Source organism: Mus caroli, unplaced genomic scaffold (genome assembly GCF_978045245.1).
Source record: "Mus caroli unplaced genomic scaffold, Mus_caroli_1 scaffold_9, whole genome shotgun sequence".
NCBI lineage: Eukaryota > Metazoa > Chordata > Mammalia > Rodentia > Muridae > Mus > Mus caroli.
The window spans coordinates 67497603-67519566 of NW_028227264.1; the positions used below are offsets into that span (position 1 = coordinate 67497603).

Below are 21964 nucleotides of genomic sequence, written 5' to 3' on the forward strand. Positions count from 1 at the left end.
GAAAGCCCAGAGGTTAGCTAGGCTAAGAGAGAAATCCCTGTGCAGTCCTCAGATCTCTCTTCTTCAAGAGGCCGTGGGGATGCTCCAGGCTCAGGACAACATGTCCGTCCCTCAGAGGCCCCCCACTGGCCCCACAATCCATTTTTCCAGCCACGTTCCAGGTGATAACGACTGCGTTATGGTTATGAGCATCGGAGAACATGGAGCTGATGGCAGGAACCAACCCTTTCCCTTTGGAAATGGACAGGCCACGGGCCATGAGTGTATTCCTTGCTTGGCTCCATGGAAGAGACTTGGCAAGTGTCCTTCAGTTGCTGGCACGTGGCTACTCCTCAGCCTGCTTTCTAATACTGTTGTCAGATGCAGCTAATGGCGCCTTATGTCATGGCTTCCATGTCTGTTCCAAACCAATCTCCATATCTCATTGGTCCATCTGCCTCTTTCTCTTTTCTAGCCAGGTAATGACTCACGCAAAGGAATTGGAAACCTTTTGAGTTGGACTGCTAATGTCCATAAGGGACTGGGAATACATATCAATTATATATAATATATATTATATGTGTATACATATGTATATATGCATGCATATATATATGTATGATTCAAAAATTGATGATAGGTGTTAGAGCACACTAATCGGCCAAGTTCTTTTATTGTTCCCAACCAAATAAATGCCTTAGTGCCTCCCGCCTGGATCTGTTGACACTCTTCTCTAGCCCTTGAATTCCCATTTGGTGGAAGGGCCTGCTCTTGGTCCTCGCGGTTCCCATGGTAACAGATGCCCTCCTCACTGAGAGGCAGTAGTGGGTGTGAGGCCACCTGCCGAGGCTCTGCTCTCATGATGGACCACAGCAGATGTCCCTTACAGCGTTCCTCTCACCCACCACAGGCTTAAACCACACGCTACTCCCAAAGCCACTGGGCGTACTAATCCATCAGCAGAAGCAGCCACACATGAGCGCTATGCTGGCCCTAGGTGCAAGGTTTCCTAGGGAGACTAGGGTGGTTACATTTCTGTGTCCGACTCAACACTTACTGGAAGGTGCACGTGGGCAAAGTACTGTGTAAATATTTAAAGATTTAAAAACAAAATTCTGACCAATAGAAAATGGTTATCTCAGGGCTGGAAAAATGTCTCAGTTAGTAGACTGCTTGCCCAGTGTGCATAAAGCCCTTGGTTTAATCTGGCATAAATCCGGCATGGAGGAGGTAGAAGTACGAGAGTCAGAAGTTCCAGGCCATCCTTGGCTATGTATCGAGGTGAGGGCCAGCTTAGACTATATGATACCCTATCCAATAATAATAATAATAATAATAATAATAATAATAATAATAATAATAAATGTATAATTCTGATAGGATATAAGCAGAATAATACATAGAAATATAATTATCTGTCTTATAAGTTGACATATGATAAACACCCCAGAAGGCAGTGTAGAAGGACAGGCCTTGCAAATGCACCTTCTTTCAAGATGCAACTGGGGGCCTATCTACTTGGCTGTGTCTGTGGATTACGCCTGGACAGAGAGGTCCTGTGTGTCACTATCATTCCCCTTGCCTCTTCTCCTGCCTGTTCTTGTGGCAGCCTTGTGATACCAGTGGCACCTTTTGGAAACCCACCAGAACCTACTGTCCTTCTGTGGAAACACTACTCTCTTCTCACGGCCTCTGAAGTAACTCCAGTCTCTGGACTGTGGAGGAAAGAAGCCGGCCTGCGTCCACCCATCACACTGGATTCCCCTGGCTCTGTCGTCTGGAGAGCTCCTGAGCTTTCTGCCTGGTGACTTGGAGCCCCTCGACACCAGGCAGCAAGAACACGGAGCCCCTTCCTAGAGGCCTCTTCTGCAGGCCTACACTCCAGCCCCCCTCCCCCCCCACACACACATACACATATCCTTTCACAGTCTCCAAGGAACCCAGCACATCTGTACCATTTTGTGACTCTGAAGTCCAGCATAACAATCCTGACCCTTAACCCAGTCTCTCTTATATATGCACAGGCCTACATACAGGTTCTGTGGTTGGCTTTCCTGAGACCCAGAAGTAGAAAACAGTTTCCACAGATGGGTGAGGATGAGCCACGGTATAAGCAGAGTCTTCAAGGGACTGTTCCATGGCCTACTTGTAAGAGAAAGTGGGCCAGTGCACCTGTAACACACAGCCTCGTTGGGCTGGTTAGATCTAGTCTGGAATTTCAGGCTTGAGGGGGTAGGACAGGGTCTGTGTGTAGCCTAGGCTGGTCTCAAAGCTGACATCCTCCTGCTTCAGCCTCCCATGTGGTAGAATTTACAGGTGTACACTACCAAAGCTCAGCATTTTCATACATTTTTTTAGTGTGTGTGTGTGTGTGTGTGTCTGTGTGTGTGTGTGTGTGAGAGAGAGAGAGAGAGAGAGAGAGAAAGAGAGAGAGTCACATGTACATGCCATAACTCAAGTGTAAATATCAGAGTGCAAGTTTCAAGAGTCTGCTCTCTCCTTTCACCACATTCAACCAAGGAATTGAACTCAGGTCATCAGGCTTGGCAGCAAGCCCCCTTGACCCAGTGAGCCATCTCACCATCTTTTAAGTTTTTGGTTTTTTGGTTTTTTTGGTTTTTTGGTTTTTTGAGACAGGGTTTATCTGTGTAGCTCTGGCTGTCTTGGAACTCACTCTGTAGACCAGGCTGGCCTCAAACTCAGAAATCCACCTGCTTCTGCCTCCCAAGTGCTGGGATTAAAGGCATGTGCCACCAGTGTCTGTTAAGTTTTTTTTTTTTAAAGCCCTTTCTTTTTCTTTCTTTTTTTTTTTCTTCAGAGATGGTAACTTCAGTGTGGCTGAGGTAGAAGGTGGAGTCTATCTCCATTGCTGTCTCATCTCCCACGCTGACCTTGAAGTTATAAAGAAAAAAAAAAAAAAGGAAAACACAGCCTTGCTATTATCGTGGGACTCAAGGAAGGGCCTTGAGCAAATGTGTTAAAAAGCTCCACTTGATTCCCAAGAGACAGCCCTGGGTTTCCCAGGTCCCCAGAGGCCTCTAGAGAGCATAATGTTATTTAATTATTTTTTTTTTCTCATCAAAACAGTTCACTGAACTTAAAATACTGTAGATAGAGGTGACAGTTCTGCTGGCTTTGATGACTCTTACCCTGGAGATAGCCCACTTGAGCAGCCTTGCCTGGAAGATCCAGTCTGGCCCTGAATGCCCCTTCTCTCAACGCTGAACCCATTCTCTGGTGCAGCAAAGATGTTCATCTTATATACAAGTCAGCCCAAGAATCCAGCCTGGCACCCTCTGCAGCATGGAAGCCAAGCTGTCTGCAGCCACAATTGTGCAACTTCTGGCCTTTCCCTTCTGTGCTTGTCAATAATAGAATGTCCCTAGTTGTTCTTCAGAACAGACTCCGCAAATACCAGACTCTTTGCTCTGCTGGTATTTTTGCTGGCTGTTGACCTAAACGATTGTTTGTTTGTTTTTCGAGACAGGGTTTCACTGTATAGTCCTGGCTGTCCTGGAACTCACTCTGTAAACCAGGCTGGTCTTGAACTCAGAAATCTGCCTGCCTCTACCTCCCAAGTGCTGGGACTAAAGGTGTGTGCCACCACTGCCTCACTCTAAATGAATTCTTAAGGGTTGTTTGTTTCTCACAGGAACTTACCTGTGCACAGGGCCGACAGCTTCAAAGTCTGCTTCTAGGTATGCTACTCCCAGAAAAACAGTTTCAGGAGAGACAGAGGAAGTCATAATGAGAGAGCTATCACACCCCAATAGTGGTTGCTCCAAATTAGTGAAGGAGCCCATAGTTGAATGTCTTCAATGAACCCCACACTCCCTAAGGTCTGCGTTTCTTAATGGTTGAGGAGTCTCGTGGCCTCATCTGAACTCATTATGTGACCAGACACTGAGCTGCACCTTTTGGAAGCAAACAGGCCCACCTTGGGATTTCCTCTCAATTTGGAATCATGGAACCTAGACTCTAAGACTATGGTGGTCATGGTTGCTTGGGAGCCTGTTTTATAGGAAGAGATTAGGCACCACAGAAACTATCATATCAAAAACTTAGGGTGGGCAAGGTAACTGCCCTAGGAAGAATGACTTTAAGTAGATAGCAGAGGAGCTGAGGTCACATAGTTGTTGTTTTGCCCATGGCTGACAGAGAGAGATGGGGGGAGGGAGGGGGAGGAGGAGAGGGAGAGGGAGAGGGAGAGGACCAGAGGGTGTTGCAGAATATTTGATCACACTGTGAACTCTGAGATTATGTGGTTTACTAGAAAAAAAAAATGTTTCTTGTTTCTAGTTGGGATGTGATGTGGTTCAGCCTTGCCACACTCCTTTTATCCCTCTGGCTGGAATACAGACACACTCTTAGTACTCACCTTTAATCCCAAACAATGAAGGTGAAGTTAGTTTGTAAAAGGAAGCACCCATGTTTGAAAGTGATGTCTAATTGAGTGGCAGACAAAGTGACGAATCAGAGAAAGGTTTGGCAGAATAGGATCTGCCCAACTCTCACAAGAACAGAGGGTAAAAGAGAGGCTACTTAAGAGAGAGCGGTGCAGGGAGAAGGAAGGACAGCCAATTTACCAGCATCGTCTTACAGACACAGGTTGCAGAGAGAACAAGCTAGTCACAGGTGAAGACAGAAGGAGGCAGAGAATGAGAAGGAGCCAGAAGAATAGAACAGATTGCTACAATTAGTTTGCAGTCAAACAGAAACAATTCAGGAGAAGCATTCAGGAGAAGCCAAGAGAAGCCAGATTGAATCAGTCAGCTTGGAGAAGAGCTTCAGCCAGAAGAGCTGAGTTGAACCAGACAGCCAAGATGAGCTTATTCATCAGCAAGTCTCATACCATAGGCTAAAACCATTCTAGGCATAGATAAGATTGTACAGAGTCTACAAACTTCCAGGACTAGGCCTAGGTCAACAGAGGCAGCCTCAGAGATGACCATTACATCTGGCGAATAAGAATTACTTTTACAAGAGGGCACACTAAAGAAAGGCTTATGGAAGAAGTATATTGCACATTAGCACACAGCTAAATTCTAGAGATGTAAGTTATTGAGTTAAAGAGGTGGGCGTTTGGAAGGTGTAAGCTTCAACTAAGAAGAAATAAAAACTTAGACTACCTTAGCTCTCAGCATCTGATGGTCAGGGAGCAGAGGAAACTGGTCCATGGAAAAGAATGGTAGTTGGGAAATCTTGTAGAGGTGATGTCTAAAAACAGTTGTAAGGAATAAATAGACCTTGACAGGCAAACAAGATGTAAGGGGAAGGGGATAAGAGGGATTGAGACCTGTAAAGTGCTCAGTTGGACCCCAGTCTGGTCCCAAAGAGCACTTAGAACACAGGGAAGCCATGGTGGGGGAGGGGGGAGGAACACAGTGTTAATGTCTGCTGATGCTGTAACAAACTACCAAACAGTCAGTGACAGGAAACAGCACACACTAACCCACCAAGGTCTGAAGTGGGAGTCTTTCAGTTTAAAGCACTGTCAGGTTCCGTCCTTCTAAAGGCTGGTGAAGAGAACGGCTCCTTATCCTCTCTGGTTTACAGAGCTTACCTGTGCTCCTAGGTCTCCTGCCCTTTTCCTTTCTCCTCAAGGCAAGCAGAAAAGCAACTTTGTAGTTCTCTCCTGCCAAGGATCTCCCATTTGCTTCTGTCACATGTAAAGCATCCTTGAAGCCACGTTGGGTGGCACGTGACTTTAATCCCAGCACTCAGGAGGCAGAGGCAGGCAGATCTCTTGAGTTTGAGGCCAGCCTGGTCTTGAGAGTGAGTTCCAGGACAGCCAGGTCTAGGCAGCAATGTGCAGGCTATGCAGGGCTATGCAGAAATGTGTTGTACATTAGCACACAGCTGAACTCTAGAGACGTTTCTCAAAATAACAAAACAAAACAAAAGCACACAGAGCTTACCTCGGGTTCAAAAATGAGCCACCTTCGTTTCTTCTGTGGCTCTAAGTGTTCCACACTATGGAACAAAATACATTCAGAGGGACTAAGACATGGCTATCCGAGGCTGTTGCTCTCCATATGATGTACGCCATGCAGGAAGCATAAAGTGGTCTCACCAAGAGGAAGAGTTGTCACGGTCCACCAACACTGTGTGGAAAAGATCCAGCGTCCAAGGAAGGCCAAAAATTGCCGATTTATCCAATTTATGTTGATTGCCATCCTGACAGGTTTTAGAATCTCCCTCTGAGCATGGCTCTTAGGTTGAAAAGACCCACGTGAAAACTTAGGCAGCCTCCATTCTATGGATGGGCTGGAGTCTCAGAATAGAAAGCAGAAAGTGAGCTGAGAACCAGCCTTTCTCGTTTCTCTCTCTCTCTCTCTCTCTCTCTCTCTCTCTCTCTCTGATTCTCTCTCTCTCTCTCTCTCCTCTCCTTAACTGATAATACAATGAGGGCCAGCATTCATCTCTTTCTCTCTCTGATACAATGTGTCCAGCTGCCACTGCAGTCATGCCTTCTCCACTGTGACTGACTATCCTCTTAAACCGTGATTCAAAATAAGCCCTTCCTTCCTTCCTTGAGATGGATTTGTTGGTGTTGCTGTTGTTGTTGTTGTTGTTGTTGTTGTTGTTGTTGTTGTTGCTGCTGCTGCTGTTGTTGTTGTTGCTGCTGCTGCTGTTTTGGTTTTTTGTTTGATGGTTTTGTTTGGTTTTGGTCAGGCATTCTGACATAGTAGTGGTACTAGCATCAGAGTTCTGGCAGTTTTCATAACAAGTGTGTTCCTGGTAACTGCTGCTGGATAACAAGTCACACACACACACACACACACACACACACACACACATACACACCAAGCCTGCTGTCTTTAGGACTCTAAGGACCTGTTCTTTTTCAAGATTCCATCACTCCGAGCACAGGCGCACTTGTCCTGTGGGTCTCACCTGGCTCATTCACAAGACTCCTTCTACTTGGAGGGTCAGTGAAGCTGGAAGATCTGCATAACCTTGGGTATAGCCCCTGCAGGACTAATTTGATGGTTCTTGGGCTCAGGCTGGGCTAGCAGCCTTAGCTGATGTCCTCAGGACAGTGTCCCAGTAGCATGATGGACCTGCAGGACCCTAGTACCTGAACTCATTCCACAGCAAGGTTAGCCCAAGTTCAAGAAGAAGGGAAATGGATTGCTCCTGCTGCTGGGGACACTGCAGTACTGCCTCACATCATGAAGTGCTGGCTTTAAAGATAGAAATGCCACACTGAGGGGTGCGCTATGGCATTTGAGATTGGAGGGGTAAGGGTTCCTGATGACAGCAGTATCCAAAACTCAGCCAAAGGAATGAATGATTTGAGTGGAATAAGGACCATAGATCCTGAACTAAGAAAGCTACAAGGCTGGAGTATAGAACATCTAATAGAGCAGAGATGGAGGCAAGCAGAGAGGAATGGCCTGTGGTCCAGATCATGACAGTAACGGTTGGGAAATTCTGGGATGATCACACCGCTGACATGGTTCTGGAGACCATGAGGACCATAACCACAGCAGGAAAGTCCATTTCATGAACAAGTGACACTCAGCACCCAGAGCCACTGTTCTTCAATCGCCAGCTACCACCACATCAGCCCATTTACTTGCCAACTGTCAAGTAAACTCACCACTTCTGACATCCAGACAGAGTGGGTAGATGCTTCAAGGCATATTAGCCTCCAGGTCTTCCAAGTTTGTTCAAGGAGGAAACGTAGTAACGGAGTCACCAGGGTTTACATCTGCCGTTTCTGCTGTTTCCTGTCTCATCTTCTCAGATATTTATCTAATGGCAAAAGAGTACTCACAGAGATGAGCAAGATTTACCATTGTGGAATGTATTAACTCTGCTAAATGGATACTATTTTATTTACTGAAAATAAGTAAAAATCAGAGAGCAGACAGCGATCACCCAGAACTCGCTCAACCTTGAACGTGTAGATATGAATAGACCGAAACCCATTACAAGGAGACAGGGGTCAAAATAGCTTGTTTCGCTCTTGCTTCCAGGAATGGGTGTTTATGTGTAACTTGTAAGCTGCTGACTTGCTGGGGTACTGGGGTGGCATAGCTGCCTCTCTGGCTGTAGTTTTGAATTCTTACAATACTTTTTGGATCCTCATATACATAAGAAAGCTGCGTGCTCTGGATGAGATATTCAGGGTGCTGGGGAGTTCGGCCTTGCTTACTGAAAACTCCACCCTGCTGATCACTCTGTCTTATCCATCATCCCCTCCCGTTCATGGGAATCAGGATGCTTCCATCCTAAATAGGTTGCTGGGATTAGAAAGCCAGCAATGGGTGTTATCTTGACCTCTGATACTCACTGTTTTTTATTTCTTTTAGAATTACATAAATAGGTCCTAAAATTAAGGACAATCTTGGCAGTAGGAGCCTGAATATGAAACATTAAGGGTTTCTGACCACCTCAAAGACACATGTAAAAACCAACATGGTTCTTTATTTCACCAACATATTGTGATCCACATGACTGGGGGGGCTCCTCTTCAGAGTTAGCTATCAGAATGAGTTCGCTAGCTGACAAAACCAATTCCATATTTTTTTAGTTTCCTGTGATGTCCCTAAATTCAAACATTCCTCTAAATTATCTTTAAAGCAATCAAATCCCCCAGCAAAGACAGATATATTTTTTTTCTACCTCTCAGGACGTTCAAGGCAATGTACCTTGGTTTCAAAGTTACAGGGCTTCCAAATGAAGCCAATTTACAGTTTCACCCCAACACCCTTGGCAACCTCACCAGGATGTGTCAAACAAACACTTCCATTCTGACTCCTTTCAGATTCAGGTCAGCTACTCCTCATCTTGAGTTTACATTCCTTCATCTCCAGTGAATTATCCTTGAGTTAGTGCTTGTAAAAATCCTTCCCTTGGAAAAATCCAGTTCTCTGTCAGGATTAAGTGTGTGGGTTTACCTCTGAGGTTGATGTTAGCTTTCTACAGGACTCTGTTTTTAATGTTGTCTAAAAGAACCTGTCTTCCTCATCACAGAATCCCCTGACCATACCCAAGACTTACATATCAATCTACTCAGCTCTCAATGAGTGTAGGAGATGGATTTTGCCACGATTTCCTCCAAACAGATGGGAAATAACGATGCCCAGGAAGTAAACCTCACCGAGGGAAAGGAAAATGGGTAGCTGGGATTCAAACTCACTCCATCTCAGGCACCAAGGTTCTACCCTCACCATGTTGGTGACCGAGTCCCATGAGTCTTGATCATGAGTCTATCCCAGCCATTGGGCCCATTTAGGAATTTTATCTTTGGTCTCTCGACACAGGTGATAATCCCTGGGGGGTCCTGAAGAATCGTCCATCCAATGACAAAAGCAAGCTTCTGCCACATTTCTTTCTGTTAGACAAGGGAATAAAAATGCCATTGAATCTTAAGACAGAATCTTAGGGGCCACCACACCAGGCTGGTCATCAGGACTGGACTTTTATTTTTGTCCTCAAGATGTTTGGGGGTGTTTTTGTTTTTGTTTTTGAATATGGGCAAGTGGGGAATGGCTGTCTATTTTCAGCCTCCTGGTCCTACGCAAACCACAAGTCAAATCCTGACCCAAACCACACCCCTGCCCCCTCAAAGCCTTCCTGAAAAGCCAGACTCCAGCCTTAGCCTCAGCTTTCACAGCTGCCAGTGACGACGCTGTGGTCCTCAGAGAGACAGCCCTTTCAAAACGGCTTCACCTTCAAGCAAGACCCAACTGTGAGAAGACAGTCTGTGCATTGATGGGTACCCTCTGTCTGTTGACTTTATCCTGTAAAGGATGATTTTCTGCAAGCCAGTTGAGAACAGCTCTACTGGATGGCAGTTAGGTATAAGGCTCTTTCCTCTGAACATTTTTTTTTTCTTTTGGTTTCAGTTTTGGATTTTATGTTTTTAAGAGGGTTGGGGGGGTCGGTTTGGGGTTTTTGTTGTTGTTGTTTGCTTTTGCTTTTTTGTTTTTGGTTTGGTTTGGTTTTTGTTTTTTTTGGTTTTGGAGTTGTTTGTTTTTAACCACAGCTGGTAAAATAATTACCAGCTCTGAAACTGGCCAAGTGACCAGTTTGCTCAGGTTAGACTTCCTCAAAGGGCCAGTTAGGACTCACAGAAACCTGACAGCCTCCTGCCCACAGTAAAATGATTGCTCTCCTCTGTGTGGAGAGCCCAGTTCCACAAACCGTAGCTGTGACAACAGCAGCTCTTCTTCTTTCTCTTGAGACCCTGCTCTTTTGGTTTCTTCCTGTGTTTTGTTTGGTTTTGTTTTGTTTAGACGCAATATTAGTACGCAGCCCAGGCTAGCCTTGAGTTTACACTCCTCCTCCTTTAACCAGACAAAAGCCAGAATTATGAGCCACCACACTGGATCTGCAACTGTTTCTTCACACACTCACACACACATGCACATACACATATGCACACACATGCACATGCACACACACACACAGGAATGCACACCCATGTACTCATATGCACACACACACACACACAAATGCACACCCATGCACTCATACATGCATGAACACACACATACACACACACACACATACACACACACACACATTGGTATTTCAGGGAATTCTCAAACGCTTTGTCTTTCTGGTAGTGTTGGCCTGCACCCCGTGCTCCAGATTCCTTGATGGAAACCTTGAAGGGAAGGGCATGCTCTCTCTTGTTGTTGTTGTTGTTGTCTGTTTGTTTTGTTTTGTATAGTTAGCTCTGGTGAGCTCCCCAGAACTCATTGTTGTGTCAATACAGTGACCATAAACAGTGAGTGAATGGACTCAAGTTAATTTCATTAGCACGTCATAATCTGACCCAGAGCTTCACATTGTGCAGTTCTGTCAGCCTTTGCTTTGATTTTCTTTGTCATCGTCACCTTAGCCTTTATGAATTTGCGTGTGGCTTCCCAATGCCAAACACTGGGCAGTTTAAAGACTGTGGCAGCCAAGGCCAGGCGTCAAAGCTGAACCTTACAGGTGACCAGGATCGCTAGCTGGCTAACACGTGTGGCTAGTGAGCCTGTGGCTGCATGCCAGCAGTCTCTGAACGGGTCTGCAATAGGCAGGTTATGTCTAGAGAAAAGCCAGGAGAAAATAACACGTTCGCTGGAGTAAACTGTTCAGGGTCAAAATAACAGTGTGGTGTTTTTGTTCTAGTGTGAGATATAAAAAGAAAGCTTGAGTTTCCCTTCCAAACTTCTTGCCCGTGCCCGGGCACCTCCAAGGACGTGACTGGACAGAGGCAAACAGTTGCGGGTTGCTGTAGGAAGCCTCGGCCTCTCTAACACAGCATCCACTGTCCTCTTACAGAGCTTTGTAAATGGACTCTGATATGGACTACGAACGACCCAACGTTGAGACCATCAAGTGTGTGGTCGTGGGCGACAATGCCGTAGGGAAGACGCGCCTCATCTGTGCCCGGGCCTGCAACACTACCCTGACACAGTACCAGCTACTGGCCACCCACGTGCCCACCGTGTGGGCCATTGATCAGTACCGTGTCTGCCAGGAGGTAAAGTCTAACAGGTTTCTCCTCAGCCTCACAGCCATTCCCGGGGCCAGCGTCAAAGCTGAACCTTACAGGTGACCAGGATTGCTGTCCTCCTCCTCAAGGACAGAAAAGGCTGTCCTTGAGGAGACCCTGCCTCCTCAAGGACAGAAAAGGCTGAACCAAATACTAATTGGCCTGTGATGGTGGCCCAGACCTCCAAGACCAGTGCTCAAGAAACTGAGGCAGGAGGATGGAGAATTTTAAGACTAGCTTGGGCTAAAGAGAAGATAGGAAGGAAGGAAGGAAGGAAGGAAGGAAGGAAGGAAGGAAGGAAGGAAGGAAGGAAGGAAGGAAGGAAAGAAGAAAGGAAGGAAATTTTAAAAGAATACTTTGGCCATCACTGTTGTTTGCTCTTTATTAGTCTGATTAAAATAAATAAGGCAGGTGGCTATATTGCAAATGTAAAGCAGAAGTGACCTGTTTGGTTGGGGGGAAGAAGGGGGAAGCAAAGCAAAGGACCAACCTGAGGGTGTGGCAGTGGAATAGCAAAGGAAGTTTGAGTCATATGGAGACGGTAAATTAGGAGTTGTCTTGTGTCCCACTAGATGGTGGAAAGGCCCGAGGAGATGCTCCTGCAGAACACGTGAACATATCCCTCCCTCCCTCCTGCCCGCCCACTCCTCCCCTCTCACGCTCTTCCTTTCTGCCTCCTACAGGTCCTGGAGCGGTCCAGGGATGTCGTCGATGAAGTGAGCATTTCCCTCAGGCTTTGGGACACGTTTGGAGATCACCACAAAGACAGGCGGTTCGCATATGGCAGGTAAAACAAGGCCGGGGACACGGGTGGTTCTGCGGGGCTTCCTTTCCCTATCCAGAAAGGGTTAGGAAATCAGCTGCAACCAGATGGCGCAGTCTTGCAATGTGCCGGGCTGTGTCTAGGAAAGGAATAAAGGGACAGCGTTGTTTCCTGCTGAGGAGGACAAGAGTCCCCCTTGTCACTCGGAAAGTCCAGTTTGGAAACCCCGAGCTTAGCCAAGCAGAGAGGTTTGTGAGACAAGTATCCGTCTGGTCCTCCAGTTCAGAGTCGCATTACTGTTTACTTCCATCTATGGCCATGGCTCTCCTTTAGAACGTGTTACCTGGAAAAAAAAAAGTTTCTTATTTCAATTTGAAGGTCACTTGTGAAAGAAAGAAAAGCATCCAAGAAGCCCTTCTTGGGGCATGGTTCCAAAATGAAGGGAAACATTTATGTCTGGTGGTTTTGTTTTTTGTTTTTGTTATTTTGGGGATGTTTTTGTTTTTGTTTTTGTTTTTTCATTCAAAGAGAAAAGGAAAAGCCCAGAAAGGGAAGATAAACCCGGGAGGAAATTTACATGGTTAGGAACAAAGTCAGAATGCCTTCGGCTGGCAGTCAGCACTGTCTTAGTCACTATCGCCCTATACAGGCTCTCTGAGGACTCTGTTCCTATGGGAGGCGATTCCCAATCCTCCTCCATTGTAAATTGATGGGTACCATTTCTGTTAGACTGGGGAAGCATTGTTTGATGGTCCTTCATTAACATCCAACACCACGTGACTGCAGAGAGCCAGATGACACACTCCCTACTAGCAATAAAGATAAATATTCTAGAAGCTTCCCTACTCTCCTGTCCTGGGAGGTCCCTGACAAGCCACTCCCATAAGTTTGAACCTTGCTCTTCCTCCGGTGACAGGAGACAGGTCAGTTTTGTTTTTAACGTGCTCTGTAGCCTCTCTTCTCTATTTTTAGTCAGAGCAGCCAACAGCAGTGATGGCCTAAGGATTCTTTCAATTTCTTTTGTTTCTTTTCTAAATTTAATTAATTATTTAAATTAATCATCTGTATGTATGCATACAGTAGGAAAATGTGTGGATATCAGGAGACAATTTGCTAGGCTTGAATGTCTCTTCCCACTCTGGGGAGTGGGGGAGTGGGGGAGGGGGTACTACAAACATCACGGACTAGGCCTCAAGTGCCTTTAGCAGCTGAGGCATTTTCTGTGTCATTTCTTTCCTGAGAGGGAGTCCCACCCTATAGGCCATGTTAGCCTGGAATGCTCCATCCCCCTGCCTCAGCCTCCTGAGTACTGGAACAACAGGCCCGCTAACTTTATTGGTGTGTCTAAAATAATGAGATAGACTGTTGGAAGCATCTGCCTTGCTCCTGCGAAGTTCATATGACTTGGGGGAGGGGCTGAGAATCTTCGATTTAGACCGGCCTGTTCAAGGAGACTCCAAAAAGAAGGGTGCAGAAGCAAACGTAATTTCTCATTAATTTGCTCTTTGATAAGTTTATATGTGTACTTAGGTGCTCTGACTACCCTCAACCCCATGGGCTCTATCACCCTCCCTCCTTTAAATACTCCTTCCCAGCATAAACCTTCATTGGTTTGTTTTGTGACCCACTGAGTTTAGCCAGGGCACATAGGTCAGCACGTGGGGATTGAGCACCCCCCAACTCCATGTCTGACTCCAGCGCAGGCCCAGCTCCACATACCTGTGCAGGGTGCATGCATGTCACCACATGCCATGTGGAGGTTTGGGGAGTCGGTTCTCTCTTCTTATACCATATGGCTCCTGGAGATTGAACTCAGGTCATCAGGCTTAAAGGCAAGAAGGGTTTTTACTGGCTGAATCGCCTCTGTGCCCAGCCCTCTCTTATGTTTCTGGCCCTTTTTTAGAAATGATCCGTGAACATTTAGACCATCCACGATATCAATGTCTTTTGAGGGAGATTGGGGGGCAGGGGGGCGAGACGAAGCCATCCCTTGATACTTTTCCTCAGCACTTCAAATAGCCTTCTCTCTGATTTCATCATCAAACATCATGATTTTAAAGCCCCACCCCCACCCCCATAACGGAATGTTTCATTCTAGTAGCTGGCAAGGTAGATAGACGCTTTTCCTTGAATGTCCTAAGGGTTTTGATGTTGTTTGGGTTTGGTTTGAGTTTGAGGTGTTCTGTTTTATTTTGTTTTGTTTTGTTTTTCTTTTCCCACTAATGTTTTTTTTTTTTTTTTTGGTGTTATCTCAAGGGTTTTCTCTCTTGTTTTGCTTTGGTTTTTTTGCCTCACATTGTTCTACACACACAAAAAGAGAATAAATAGACCCACCTACATGCCCCAAACAAGCAGGTCTAGAACTATGGTCTTAAAGAAGCATCAGTTGGGAATGAAGTCTTTGAAGAAAGGAAGGGTGGGCAAAACTGGGATGAAGGACTTTTAGAATCCCAGTCCTAAGGAAGTACCCGGGCAGGAAGAGGCACCGGATGAGCTCAGCGAGGTATCCGAGTAGATCAGCCGACTGCTTCTGATGCACGTTTGTGTTTGAGACAACACAGTGTGACGTGGCCAGCTAAGCAGAAGCTATAGGTGTTTTGCTCTTGTGAGACTTTGACTGCCCCACGACCTCACAAGTGTACAGTGGGCCTTGCCCTGTCCCACCCCCACCCCCGCCCCCCAAGCTAGGGTTACCTGTCCTCTCACTCCCAACAAAGCAAGCTGTTCTTTTCCTGGGCCTCAACCAGCTCGGGGTCCATTGCTCTGAGCACCCTCATAGATTCTGTCACCTGCACCCTGTTACCACTGAAACAGAAACAAGAAGCACACCTACTTGGGCCCTTGGTACCCTAAAGGGGCCCTCCTGCTGCCTGCCTGATTTTACCTTGTACTTCCTCAGTCACTACCCATGCCCACAGCCTCCTGGCCTGCTGCCACAGACCCCACTCACCTCAGGAGAGACTTAGAACCTAGAAACCTACCCCTACCCCATCTCTGCCACCAGCGTCTTCTAGAAATGCTTACTATGTGACGCCATATTGATTCGGTGCCCTGAAGGCTACACTTTGTGGGGAAAATTTGGTAGCACATTTTGATGCTCTCTATTCAGCCAATTCTCTTTCGTGCTATATAAGAGAGCTGTTTAACTTCCTAGTGGCTTCCCTTTTTTGTTTTATTTGCGGAAGAGAAAGCACAATTGCCACTTCAGCTAATCACTTTGGTATAGAAACCTACTTTGGTGGGTGTGTGTGTGCATGCATATGTGTGTGTGTGTGTGTGTGTGTGTGTGTGTGTGTGTGTGTGTGTGTGTGCACGCGCGTACAGAAGCACTCAGAAATCGGAAGAGGATGTTGGCTCCACTAGAACAGGAGTTCCAGATTGTTGTGAGCAGAGCACCAAACTCAGGTCCTCTGTACGCATAAGAAGTGTTCCTGTGCACTGAGCCATGCATGTCTCCGTCCCTAAACCCATTTGTTTTGTTTGGTTTGTTTTGGTTTTGCTTGTACTTATGTTTTAACTGTACTTGGTGTGAGCCACAGTTCAACAGGATAAGCAACCCGCCGTAAACTTTGAGGCACTCTGCCTGCATGCCAAGGCATTTGGAGCCTTGTTAAAATAATTAATTGCATTCCCAGGGAGACAGTGAGAGAAACCAGACTCATGTCAGGATGCCTCAGGAGACCTCAGTCCTGGCTTTCTCTGCTTCTCAACACAAAGGAAGCTCACATGTTACTCCTCCAGTACTCCCTGCACAGAAGGGTCTGGTTTCTAGAACAATCCAGCAGGTCTAGTAGGAATCAGGGACAGGCAGCTGGCCAACTGGAATTTGAAAACTTTCTAACTTGGTTTAACTGTACACAGAAGGCCACTGCTCTCCGTGGCTTACTATTTAACCCTATACCCGCCCCCTACTTTCCCAACTAGAAAAGATAGCTCCAGTGTATCAAAGGTCTTCCTAGATCTCAAACAACGTGGCATCTCAGCCAACACCAGATAACCCATCTGCCTGGGGAACCCTAAGAGGCAGGTGGTCTCCACGCCACTGGTGAGGAACTGCCTCCGCTCCCAGTCCTGTGTTTCAAGGGGCAGTCTCGCCTGCAGCTCTCCAGGACTCCGGGGGCTCCGTTGCATCTCCATCTCACTTTAAACAGGGTGCAGCTGAAAACGACCCCACCTTAGAGAGCAAAGTACTTGTCTGTTCTTCCGTATTTGTGCAATTGTTGACTGGAGTTATTGCCCACAGTTTACCTTCTGGCGCCTTTGCCCTCAGGAAGGCAAGCCACCCATCCCAGCACAACAGCTGGTGGGGTCTTCCTCCCGCCTCCCCAGCACCATCCACTTTTGGATGAACTTTTAAAGTTCTTCTCTGGATCTTTTCAAATGTCAGGAACAAAACCATACATAGTAACCATGACTGTCACCGGCCGTTCTTTTCTTGGCAACAAAGAGCCCCTTAAAGGGATATATCACTCATCTCTGAGAACGATAGGTCACACTTTGATACTGGGCATCTGAAAAAGGACAGCAAATGGGATGAGTTGTGCCTTTAGGAAGGCACATGGGACACTCGATCCCTCTCCTCCAAGCCAAGCTCATGGAAGTAACTGCAGTTGTCACTGTTTCCTTGGCTCATCTGCCCCAGGGTCAGGTGATGCTAAAATCCTGTGATGCTAAAGGTGTTGGCAGCAGCTCCAACATAAGCTGAGCAGCCCTGGATGCCTGAGCTGCTGCCCAGAGTCCTTCATATTCTATCTAGCAGCCTTGTTGTCGTGGTGACCCTGCAAAGTAAGCTCATTTCACAGTTGAGGAAGCAGCTACAGGAAGAGCCAAGGTCAGGCAGCTGCGACGGAGCTGAGCTGAGTTTTCCTTCCTGGTCTGGCAAAGAACTGCAAAGCCCACATCCCGCCACTCCCTCCTCATTCGTGGCTGACAGCATGGCTAGGTGGCAGACTCTCTGGCCACCTCCTCCTGGTCTCATATGTCTCTCACTGTCTGTGTGGACAATGAAAACCAGCATTCTCCCATCTCTCCAGCTGGGATGCTCCAGGGCTTCATGAAGTCCCCTTAACCCGCAGCAGATAATCAGACTCTTTGTATGTGTCCCTAAGCAGCCAACTGTGAAAGCTTTAAATGTGTGTGTGTGGTGTGCATAAATGTGTATGTATATATGTGTATGTGGTATGTATAAATATGTATGTATATGTGTGTGTGGTGTGTATACATGTGTACATATATATACACATGTGTGTATGGTGTAGATAAATGTTTATGTACTATATGTGTGTATGGTATGCATAAATGTGTACATACATGAATATGTATGTGTTGTGTACATAAATGTGCACATATATATGTATATGTGTGTATGGTGTAGATCAATGTTTATGTATATATGTGTGTGTGGTGTACATATGTGTATATGTGTGTATGGTATGCACAAATGTATACATACATATGTATATGTGTGAATGGTGTGCATAAATGTGTTTGTGGGCATTTGCACAGAGAGGCCTGAGAGTGGTGTTGGGAACCTCATTCCATCACTTTCAGCTGACTCTTCGAGGCAGGGTCTCTCATCAGATCCAGAGCTCACCAACACAGCTAATCTCCCTAGTCAATTTACTCTAGGGAATCCCTGGGCGCCTGTTTTCTGAGTGCTGGGATTACCATCAAGCACCCACACCCATGTGGCATTTGCAAGAGTTCAGGGTATCAGTACGCCATCCTCCATATTTTAAGGCAAGCATTTTACCCACCAAGCCATCTTCCTGGCTCTGAAGAAGTGGTAATTCTAGATAATTGGGGAGGGGGCTTTTTTTCCCTCCAAAACAGTTAACTGAGCAATTTAGAACCACCATAATTGCCCTCCTCACTGGCAGTTCTGTGCATTATTTACAGTCTAATTGGGTTCATTTATAGCATGATGCATTTCTATACAGATCTCTCTCAGGCTCTGTTTGCCCCTACGAGGAGTACAGTGTGTGTTTTAAATGATAACATTAATCAGAGCTGCGGTTTCTGGGTGTCTGTTTAGATAAGATGGCTTGGGTTTCGTGTTAAAAGTCCATGAAATCAGATATAGCTTGGCTACACTCAGTTTCCAGTGCCTCATGGAGGCTCTCTAAAATATTCAAGACTCTGTTTGCCCAGGGTTTATGTCTTTGCCTAAGCTTATGGCCAATAACAAGAGAAACGTGAAAAGACAATGGGCACATCTGTCATCAAGTCTTCTGAGTTCGCCTATCCTGTCCAGGAACATTCTGGGTAATTTCAGAGTGGCAGACAGCCTGTTCTACCACAGATATGTCAGGAGAAGGTTGGCTGGGGTCAGGACAAAACAAAATGAATGAGTACCTTGGACTGAAAATATAGTTTTAGGGACAGAGTTATCTTTAGTTTGCTTTCTCTCTCTCTCTCTCTCTCTCTCTCTCTCTCTCTCTCTCTCTCTCTCTCTCTCTCTCTCTCTCTCTCTCTCTCTCTCTCTCCTGCCTCAAGCTCACCGGGGCTCTGCTCCTGATCTAGCCTTTGTTTAAAATGCGGATGCCTTATTGACTATGGGTTTATTTTAATTTTTTAAAAAGTATTAATAATCTGGGTTGCTGAATATTTTGGTTATTCTCTGAATTTTGTATCCAGATACAGGTGATCTGTGCTCTGCTCCAGTCCCCTAGCCCTGACAGCAGGCTTACAAACAGACACCAGATAGCAAAGGAAAGGCTATATGGAATGTCACCCAGCACATTCCTCCCACATGGTTGTACCAAGGGGGTCTATTAAGTTATTACAGCTTGTGCCTGAAAGCACTGTGTCTTATAGCTCCTGCAACCCAAGGAACTGAGCTCTACTGTGGCCTTAGAACAAGAGCCCAGGTCTGTGAACCCAGACCTCAGCAGGGTGATTCTCCTAAAGTTAGTTCTGGGATGAGATGAGCCAGCCAGTGCTGGCCAGTCCTTGAGTGGTCATGAAGAAGGTGCCCCCTTGGCCCACAGGTAGGTGGCTGCTCTTCAGGAACTGTCACCTCATTCCTTCCCAAGCCTCACAAAAAGGGAAAGACAAGAGCGAGAACTTCCGGCCAGTGGGCAGTGAGTAGCCAAGTGCAGATATTATGTGACCCCATAGCAGTCTACAAACTATGAGCTGGTCGCCTAGAGAAGATGGATGGGTTCAATCTTTCACTGCTGAGACAAATAAGCTAACAAGAGCAGCTTGAGGAAGGGAGACGTTTCTTTTGGCTCACACAGTCGAGGAAAGGATGCAGCCCACCCGAGTGGGAAAGCACGGGAGCATCAAGTGGCTACTCACGTCGTGCCTGCAGTCAGGAAGCTGAGGGCAAACAGGAAGTTGGGCCCGGCTACAGCACCTCAAGCTCCACCCCCAGTGACCCACTTCCTCCACCGCAAGCCCCACCTCCCAGTGACCCACTTCTTCCACACCTAGATGCACCCTCTCCTTCCAAAACAACCTCACCAGCTGGGGACTCACTGATCGAACAAGTGAGCCTAGGAGACTCGGTTCACATCCAAACCACAAGAAGCGGAGCAGATTACCAAACTGTTACACAAGGAAACTCAGGTGTGATGGAGAAGTTATCTTTAATTACGATCACGGTGTCAGGGGGAATAGAGGTGTCAGAACCGACCAAATTAAATATATGATAGATGGATATTGAAAGCTTAACGTATTTCAACTTTATCTCCATAAAGTTTAAGATGGGGTAGGGGTGGGGGAGCCTCGGGAGTTGATAAAGAAAATGGGATTTACAGACTCTCAAAGCTAAGGATAGGCCATCTTCCTCCTGTCACACAGAGCAAGGCTGGTGACTTCTCCCAGAGTGAGAGCCCCCAACCCAGAGGCTTGCTGCCTCGTCACAGGGGCCATGCTTAGTCTGTGTCCGTGTCCCTCTCTGTCGTAAGGTTTGTTTCTCTGGGTCCCTGTGACAAGGACATAGAAGACACTCAGTTCTATGAAAGAGGTTTCCCTCTCTTCTGTCCTCCTCAGCTGCCCACTTAGATGTGGGACATGTAGCAGAAATCTGGGAGCGGAGGGGTCGTGGGGGCACTGTGGGGTCTAACCTGCTGCCTTGTGTGTAGGGTACATCATTGCTTGTCTTTCCATCCCGGGTCTCCTTCTCTCTTTTAGAGCTTTGTCTTGCTCTAGCCAAACAAACCGTGTCACCAGAACTTGCCTCCTTCTCCTTGCTGTTTTAACTGGCTAGCATCATGGTCCTCGGGAATATTCTTAGAGGGTTATTTTATGGATAGGGATGACTTTGCCATCGATATAGATGATTTTTCCAATTAAAGGTTACTTCTTTCCTGGGTGTCACTTTCCTGGATTTTGTTAGAATAATTTCTACAACAGTTGTCAAGGTGCAAATGAGCAGAGATAATAATGGTCATGTGGTCGGGAAGGCTGTCACCTGGTAGCTTGGTCAGTAAAGTAGCTAGAGCCAAGAGAAGCCCCAAGAGTGTCACAGTCAAGATACTAACAGAAAGAACAGAAGTCTTTGGACTTTTTTTTTTCCTTTACTATCTGCAAGCTTTACCAATGGGGTCAAATTTGCAACATTGTCTTTTCTTTTTTAAAAAAAGATTTATTTTATGTATATGAGTATACTGTAGCTGTCTTTAGATACACCAGAAGAGGGCATCCGATCCTATTCCAGATGGTTGTGAGCCACCATGTGGTTGCTGGGAATTGAACTCAGGACATCTGGAAGAGCAGTTATGCTCTTAACTGCTGAGCCATCTCTCCAGCCCCAACATTGAATTTTCAATATGTAGTAAAAGGAATTAAAAAGAAAAAACAAAAACAAAAAAAACCCACCAATTTTGGGTTGTTCTGTTTTGGGGTTTTCTGATGAGGAAATAGTTTCCAGGCCACAGTGCTTTTTCTTTCGAATTAGCTGGGTCAAAGGCAGGAAACTGTTGAATAAGCCTGTGGTCAGTCATTGGTAAGTTTGATAACCGACCGGCAACTCTTAATACCAGTCACCCCTGACACACATTCCTAAAGTGAGCCAGGAACTGCGCTACACTCTGCCCCAGGGCAGGAAACTGCATAAAGGACACATTTCTAGGCTGTAGGAAGAGAAATAAAATAGAGAAAATGGGAAATTGTCTCTTAAATCTACTGCACTGGCTTCAGACTCATCTACTTGCATATGTGTGTCTGTGTCTGAGTGTGTGCCTATGTCTGTGTATGTTTTGTGTGTGTGTGAGGTGTGTGTGTGTGTGGCATATGGCTGTGTATATTTGTGTGTGCCTGTCTGTGGTATATGTGGTTTTTGTGTGTCTGTCTCTCTGACTGTCTACCTGTGGTATATGTGTGTGTGCCTGTGTGTGTGTGTGTGTTGTATGTCTGCCTGTGGTGTGTGTGTTTGAATATGTGTGTTTAAAAGCAAGATGGTCTGTCTGTAATGTATGTATATGTGTGTTTGTGTGTGTTTAAAAGCAAGATAGTCTTTGTAATTGAGGGCAAGTTGTAATCTAGAATTAATCCAAAAAACAACCTGCTCCCTTTCTTTATACTTCTTTGGCTTCTGGAGAAAATCTCACTCCTGGAAGCAGTCATTGTTCCTCCAGAGTTAGGAAAGCAGCCAACAGATTTATCAGACGAATTCAAGTAATTTTTAAGAAAGCTTATTAACTGGCTAACCTCTGCTCATGTCCCCAAGACATGCCATGGCGGGCTTCCAGGAACAATCGTCTGAAGAATTG

The 21964-nt window shown here is 46.1% G+C and overlaps 1 protein-coding gene across 6 annotated transcripts in view; it reads left to right on the top strand.

The window, feature by feature from the left end:
• Positions 1-21964, top strand: part of Rhobtb1 (Rho related BTB domain containing 1) — a 136387-nt gene that overhangs the window by 81782 nt on the left and 32641 nt on the right. For all 6 annotated transcript variants that reach the window (XM_029482899.2, XM_021173633.3, XM_021173636.3 and 3 more), the window contains 2 exons: positions 11269-11470; positions 12166-12269. In XM_029482899.2, the coding sequence (XP_029338759.1) occupies positions 11279-11470; positions 12166-12269 (296 nt within the window). In that variant the 5' untranslated portion in view covers positions 11269-11278. The remainder of the gene's footprint in view (positions 1-11268; positions 11471-12165; positions 12270-21964) is intronic.